This window comes from Talpa occidentalis, unplaced genomic scaffold, assembly GCF_014898055.3.
Source record: "Talpa occidentalis isolate TD23 unplaced genomic scaffold, MPIMG_talOcc4v2.1 talOcc4.13, whole genome shotgun sequence".
NCBI lineage: Eukaryota > Metazoa > Chordata > Mammalia > Eulipotyphla > Talpidae > Talpa > Talpa occidentalis.
Window position 1 is genome coordinate 18506126 of NW_023601322.1, and position 7667 is coordinate 18513792.

Genomic DNA, 7667 nt, shown 5'->3' on the forward strand with positions numbered 1-7667 from the left:
CATTAGAAGGGCAGCTGTTTAACTTCAATGCAGGGATGCCCATCCAGAAGACTGGGCCATAAATTTAAAAATGCAACAAATGGGAAAAGAGAAAGCTGTTAGATAAGGAATGTGAAGATCCCCACTCAGTAGCAAATTAAGTGAGACAGCCAAGAACTAACCAATCACAAAGAGACTGGTAAAGTTTTAGAATAATGAGGGAAAAAAGGTATATATTCCCTGAAACACAATTCCACTTGGGCTTCCTTGCCCCTCCCAGCCTGGTTCCCTGGTCTGGGAGTCCCACTTTATTTCTGTTCTTTTTCTCCTCAATAAACTTTTTCTAAACAAACCTGCCCTGCCTCTTCTCACTTGCTTGCCTGAGCGTCTGCGAAGTTCCTGCTGCGGCTTCGTGAGACACCAACCCGTGGGGGCTCTAGCGGCTGGGGCTCAGCGCTGCCCTGCAGCCTGGAATCCGTTCCTGGCTGGGAGACTAGGCCTGACAATTCCGGTATCACTGTGACAGCTTACATTCAGTGTGCATCCTCGCAGCGCGTGTCCTATTTATTGAGAAATTCACTGTATGAAAATTAGTGAGCATCTGGGGCTCTTGGGTTACAAATGGCACTGCTGTGGGCCTTCGTGTATTCTGAGGCCTTTAACAAGAGTGAAGGCCTTTCAGCCGCAACTGCGTCTGAAAACGGCCTAAGGCAGGCGGACACCCCGCCAGGATTGGCGGCCGTCCGTCGAGGGCGTTCTTTGCCGAATGAGTTTTGCATCCGGAGCACGGCAGGGACCCATGAGCCTCAGCGCTGGAAGGCCCGGCTTCTCCGCGCGACCCACAGGCCTTGGGCCGCCGGAAGCCGCGCCACGTCCCGCCCGGGCGTCACCGTTACGTCCTGTGCGTCCTGGGGCTGACGCATGCGCACCTTTGTCGACCTTTTTTTGCGGTCTCCATTGGCCTGGCCGCCGTGCGCCTCCCTCCGGAAGGGCGGACATTTCACCTGGGCTCGGTGGTCGCCGGTGAGCTGGGCTGGGCTGGGCTGGGCTGGGCTGGGGTCTGGGTGGGCTGTGGCCGCGGCGCCGTGTCAATGCTCCGCGGACGCCAGCCGGGCCGGGGCTCCTCCTGCGCTCCGGGTCGGCTCCGCTTCCGGCTCGGAACGCGCGCCCCGGCCCCGGCCCCGCGGCGCTCCCCTCGCCCGCCCCCTGCACCCCGCGTCCGCCGTCCTGGCCCGCGCCTCTCCTCTCTCACGGCTGTTGTCTTCGTTCTGCGCTGTCGCGCTCCTTCCTCGCCTTTCCCCTTCATCACTGCCTCTCGCTCTCTGCGCGCTCAGTCGTCGTCTCTCGCCGAACCCGGCCCCGCTCGCCTTTGTCTCCAGCGAAAGGGTCGGCCGAACCGGCCTCCCTCGGGACAGCGATCCCCGCCCTCCTGCCCGGTTCTGATGCAGCCTGAGCTACGCCGATGGGAAATGCCTCTCCGATAGGTTTAATCCATTTTACTCGCTGTCTTGCAGTCGAGAGTGGGTTCGGAGAGATGAAATAAATTGATAGTTTCATCAGTTTATCATGGTCACCGAGGCCTTTACAGCAGTCACAGTGTTCACATGTATGAAGTAAAATACATCACCTGAGATAAAATACAGACGCTTCATTTTGAAGACAGTTAAGTTTTCTAAAAGCCGTGATTATGCCGCTGGTGATTAGTTCTTTAATACTGTCCAGTAGTTTATAGTTTAGTCAATGTGTTCGGACTTACACCACCAATTGCAACGGTAAAAGTGAGTATTTAAGATGGACGGATTGCCAGTCATCGATTCTTGTAGTTTTGGGCAAGGGAAAAGACCAGAGCATAGAGGTAGGAAACCAGAACTGCAAATGCTGTTCTTAGCCACTTCTAGTTATTAGTGACTTCTGTATGAACTTTGGGCAGGCCACAACTTGTGGATCCTTTTTTCTTTTTAATCTTCCTCTGATAACACTTACATACCCCTTAATATATGCAGACACTGTTGTGGCGTTTGCAACCTTATTAATTTATTTAATCAACACTACATTCCTGTGAGATAGATACTGTTGTCTTCATTTTACACTTGAGGCAATGAAGGCACACATTGGTTAAACAGTTGGCCCAAGATCACCATCTACAAAGTGGTGAAAGCAGGTCTCAGTGCAGGCAGCATCAGCCAATCAACTTGATAGACTGTGGCACTTGTAAGACCTAATCTAGAATATGTCTTCAAATCAGATTGATTCTCAGTGTCTGTGGTCAGAAATAATGATTCCTTTAAAAATGCTGAAAAACACTCATTGCTTGTTTGTCTTATTCTAACCAGACTATATGTTCTTCAGGTTTTTGAAACAAAATATTTTGGTAAATTCCTTTTTTTTTTTTTTAAGATTTATTTATGCATACAAGACCTGGGGTTTAAGCCAGAGGTGCGGGAGGTAAGAGGATTCACCAGAGACAGTGGGAAGCAGAACAGACAGATGTACTGAAAGACATTGCTGATGAGAGCAGTGGGTGAAACAGGAGAGCTGCTGTGCCATGTGGGTTGCTCCCTGGCCAGCTAGGGATCAAACAGCTGTAGTGGCTGGCAGTAGCGTAATAGCGCTGTCTTTAATCCCTGCACCACCAGAGAGACCCCAGCTTCTTAGTTTTTCAGGCCTACTCTAAGGCATTAAAAATTATTCTAATCTTAAATCTTTGACTTAATAGTATATTATCATAGTATTGGTTCTTTTTTCAAGAAATTGCTGATTTTGAGAAAGTCTAAGATGACTTCTAATCAAGGAAATTAAAGGTGTTGATTTTGGAAAGAGACAATTTTCTTATAACAATGATACAAATTCAGTTTTTTACTGCATATGCACCATAATTGCCATTAAAAAAAAAAAAAGAAAGGGGCCTCCCTGGTAGGAAAAGGGGATAAGTCTCAGCCCTACGAAGCTATAAGCAGCCACTGCAGAATGAGTTCGATCCCCAGCCTGGGAGCTAACCCACATGGTGCAGCAGACCTCTCCTCTCTCATCCACTGCTGCTCTCAGCAGTGTATTTCAGTAGCTCCCCCGATTCTGCTCCCCACTCTGTCTCTGGTAAAACCTCTCACTCCCTGCACCTCTGGCCTAGACCCCAGTTCTTGTATGTATAAATAAAATATTTTAAAAAAGAAAAAAGAAGAGCTCTATATTCCAAGACTTACCCTTCCATAAGTTTTCGTAATTAATATTGTCAGTCTGGAGATGATTAGGTGTCAAATTCCTTACATTTTCATTATCTGTGAAGGGTATCATCTACTCTCACTGGGTTTTTTGAGTATTAAATGAGTTGATACATGCAAAGGACTTAATGCCTAGCGCTCAGTAAATGTTGTTTGTCCTTTATCATTAAATTTGTGGTTGGAGAAGTTTGGAGGTAGGCAACCTCACTGTTTTCATTTCTATCACCTGTTACTCCTTTACCTTACACATAGGCTTTTTACTTAATAGACTTACTTTTAGCTAATAGTATGATTAAAGTTTTTCTTTCAATGTGGAATGATTGTAGTCCTTTCAGAAATATTAATCCCATAAATTTCATTAGTCATTAATCTCCAATAAACTAATTTGTTTTTTTCTTCACTTACATCAGTAGTTAACGAGCTCAAATCTGAGAAAATGGTCTGCATTCCTTGCATCGTCATTCCAGTTCTGCTGTGGGTCTACAAAAAATTCCTGGAGCCATACATCTACCCTCTGATTTCCCCGTTTGTTACTTGGATGTGGCCTGGGAAAGCTCTACAAGAATCCAATGATAAAAACACAGGCAAAGGAGACTATAAGGTAGGAGCATTGCAGTGCCCTGAGTAAGAGCTGGTAAGGTGGTGGTATAGTGAAGGCAAAATACTTGGTTTTTGTACAAACAAGTTTCTAGGACTAGAGGCTTCATTAGTGTCTTAGTTTCCTTCTTTTTTTTCCCCCCAAATGGGGGTTTTGGGGTTTCTTTTAAGTAATTAACATTTGGTTTAAATGAAGGTTTTAAACTGGCCTCTCATTAATGCATTTGTTCCTTGCCTAATGGCTTTTTGGCTAAAATATAACTAATAAACTTCTGAGTGGTAACAGTAATAGTATATAGCTAGTGGCTGAGAAGAGATACTAATATTTTAGTATCTAATATGGACCAGTTTTACTGATTGATAACTGTGACAAAAGATTTAATTACAAGTATGTAAAAAACAAAATCAAGTCTTTTTTAAAATGAATATTTAGACAGTTTGTTGCCTTTAACATCAGTGCTTGTTAAGCTGAACTTTGAATGTTCATTTGCATTAACTGAGCCATCCTGAATATTTCTAGAGGCACAGTTTTTTTCATTCTGAGGTTTGTTGTCTGTTTTTAAAAAGAAATTCCCTTATAAGTTTTTTTTTGTTGTAATACCTAATTTTTTTTTTTTTTTAGGGTGCAGACATAAATGGATTACCAATAAAAGGACCAATAGAAATCTCAGATAAAAAGAAAGACTAAAGGGATTTTCCCAAAGGATCTCACTGTTTCAAAAATGGACTTGATGATTTGAAGCACCTTCTTTGTAATTGTCTCTGACCTTTTTCTCCGAGACCAGAATTTGGGATAAATTAGGTATTTACCTGATAACAATCAGGAAATACATGGTATTTATAGTTAGGATGTATTTAGTTATATTTAATGACCTCATTCCTCAGTTCCTTTTTCATTAATTAGCCTTTATTTCCTTATTGCAGTTTTAATAATACGAATAAATAGAAGGTTGTACCACTAGAGACAGTATTGCTAAATCAGTACTTAAAAATCCTGGGCCTTTAGCTTTCATTCACACGATTCTGACTGCTGTTCGCCCTAATTTCTTTGGACTCGTGTAATTTTAGTAGAGTGCAGTTTTACTGTGAAGCAGAGCAGTGAGTATTGGCAGGATAATGATGTGAAACAAAGCTATTACTATCCAACACGATGGAGCAACTTATCTGTGAGAGTAGTAATATTATTTATTGTTCTGAAGAAGATAGAAATGGCAGGAAAATAGGGATACTTCTTTTTAAAAATGGAACATCTTTTTCATAAATGTCTAATGTATTATACGATTCTAATCCTATTGCATTCTTTGTATTCCTACAAATAAATACTCAGTTTAGCTCATGGGGTTTTTTGTTTGTTTTTAAGTTTAAAAGGAAAATTTTTTACCACCTCAGAAATCAGGATTCTAATTGTGATGGCATCTGGATAGTTGGGGGACAATATTTTCTTTCCCTTTTTAATCAGTTACCAATAGTTGGATGACAACACGTGGTGTTTTACAACAGCGATGTGATAAGGCAGTTCTTTGCTTATGTGAACCCTGCATGGTCTCTCATCCTTGGGCTTTAGTGCAGGAATCTATACAATATATAGATTTATACTATATACCTTTATATCACATCTACTTGTTCCCTCTAAAGTAAGGAGAGAGCTTCCCTGGTGGCACAAGTGTTAAGATGCAATCTATGAAGCTATCCGCAGCCTCTGCAGCATGAGTTCGATTCCTGGCCAGCCAGGGAGCAACCCACATGGTGCAGCAGACCTCTTCTGACTCGCTCCGCTGCTCCCCTCAGCAGTGTACTTCAGTCCGTCTGCCTATTCTGCTCCCCACTCTGTCTCTGGTGAATCCTGTCACCCCTCGACACCTCTGGTCTGTACCCCAGCTCTTGTATGCATAAATAAATAAATCTCAAAAAAAAAATAAAGTAAGGAGAGGCTAGAAGGGTCTCCTGCCCGGGGGCCCCCAGTGAAGCCCTAGGACTTATCCGAGGCTCTGTTGAACTATGTGTCTGCTGATTCATGGTCAAGTCACTGATTTCCCCCCTGCACTTCATAGGATGTAAATCAGCAGATTTAAACTTCTGTCCCCAACCCACCTGAGGGATAAGATAAATTCCCTTTAGCAACAGTCTAGTTGATTGGTTTAGTTTGCTTTTTAAGATAGAAGAAGTATATTATAAAAATTGCAGCTATCGAGCACTGTTCGTGACACATCAGCCTGGCTGTGGCTGGCGGGTTCCATTCCAGTGCCAGAGTAACCCCCAGGACTCGTGACTGGCTGCCTGGCTGGTGGCGCTCGGTCTCAGGCCCTGGAGACAGCTCCCGTGGGGCTGCAGGGTGAGGGGGGGAAAAAGAAAAAAAAAAAAATTGCAGCTATCATCGTAAAGCAATACAAAAGAAAATTAAGTAAAAAATTTCTTTCTCTCCTCATTCCCTTATTCTAGCTCCGTGAAGGTAATGCGAGAATATTACAAGGCTTACAATGTTCTCATCCCTTATTCCCTAAAGGCTTTACTCATTTAGCTGTTTTTTGGGGTCTTGTACTTTATCTCCATATTTCTAAGATAATACTCTGCTATATTTTGAAACATATTTTTACATCACTGACTTCCCACCATAGGCTATCTTATATTGCATTCCCTCTACATCTCCCATTATGTTATTGTAAATTTTGGTTGAGTTATTATAAGTTATTTAAATATACCAGGTGAGTTTTTCCCCCCAATCTCTGCTCCCTCCACTGTACTTTTCTACCCATGGACCAGCATCAACAGACTTCTGTTGGGTTTGGCCAGTGGGAATCTGCAGAAAGAGATGGAAGGGAGAGAAAGAAGGAATGAGGTCAGGGTATATTCCCTTGGCACCCTCCTTTCAGGGCCTCCTCAGGCTAAGTGTTCCTCAGCTAAGGTCTCCGCACCTCAAGGTGGCCAACACCAGCAAGACTCATGACTCCTTTCATTTTCACCTAACCTCCCTCTCCTGCTCTTTTGGGCCTGATAGCATCTCTTAATGCTGGCTCTGGGTCACTGCTTTGTCTCTGTGTATGGTCTACTTCTAGATGGGACACTGCTATAGAAGTAAATACTGCCCACAGCATAGATTTTGTGATGAGACGGAGTTTCCCAGAACTTTCCTGAAACTATAAATTACTCTTTCCTCCCCATCCTCTCTTTACTAGTTGTTATCTGAGCCTGGTGCAGTGGCAACCCTTGGGGTTTTTCTTTACCGGTCCTGTCTTGGATCTCTTGTTTCCTGGGTCCCACACCTGCCTTTTGATTTACTCCCACGTTAAAGATTTATTTATGCATATAAGGACTGGGGTACAGGCCAAACGTGCAGGGAGTGAGAGGATTCACCAGAGACAGAGTGGGGAGCAGAACAGGCAGATTGACTGAAATACACTGCTGTGGGGAGCAGCGGGCAAAACAAGTTTGCTGCTCCATGTGGGTCAACTCCCTGGCCGGGGATTGAACTCATGCTGCAGTGGCTCGAGATAGCTTCATGGTGCTGATACTTAACACTTTGTGCCACTAGGGAGACCCTACAAATTATTCTTTTAATATTAGAAGTGCTGTGGGTCTTTGCTTAGAAGCTTGATGATGTGTTTGTCACCAGAGAGATGCTAAGAACCCTTATGTCATATTAAGTGAGAACTTATATACTAGTGAAAACATTTTCGAAGAAATTGAGGTGACGTATATATTTGCTGACTTTGTATTTTGTGAAGCAGGAACACATTAAAAAGTTATATTAACATTATTTCAAAAGACATTTTGACACTAAAAGATTGAAAAAGATCATGAGAATAAAGGAAAAAAACGGGTGACAACACATTAGTTTGAGTAAGTTCAGGAAAGATCTTTTTTTGAAAAATTCAC

At 43.2% G+C, this 7667-nt stretch overlaps 1 protein-coding gene and 1 non-coding gene across 4 annotated transcripts; both read left to right on the top strand.

Annotated features, from left to right (window-relative positions):
• The first annotated feature begins 949 nt into the window (after window positions 1-949).
• On the top strand, window positions 950-5154 carry LOC119243050 (UPF0729 protein C18orf32 homolog). 3 transcript variants are annotated; one of them, XM_037508534.2, is made up of 3 exons: window positions 950-1002; window positions 3608-3798; window positions 4417-5154. In XM_037508534.2, exons 2-3 carry the CDS (start codon window positions 3634-3636, stop codon window positions 4480-4482), a joined length of 231 nt encoding a protein of 76 aa, XP_037364431.1. In that variant the 5' UTR covers window positions 950-1002; window positions 3608-3633; the 3' UTR covers window positions 4483-5154. The 3 variants fall into 3 exon arrangements, with proteins under 3 accessions (XP_037364431.1, XP_037364433.1, XP_037364432.1); XM_037508536.2 differs by lacking the exon at window positions 950-1002 and adding an exon at window positions 1511-1641; XM_037508535.2 differs by lacking the exon at window positions 950-1002 and adding an exon at window positions 1711-1757.
• An 829-nt stretch (window positions 5155-5983) lies between these two features.
• LOC119243865 (small nucleolar RNA SNORA54) lies at window positions 5984-6110 on the top strand. The gene has a single exon (XR_005124867.1). It is a non-coding gene; the product is annotated as a small nucleolar RNA SNORA54 (small nucleolar RNA).
• Window positions 6111-7667: the final 1557 nt, after the last annotated feature.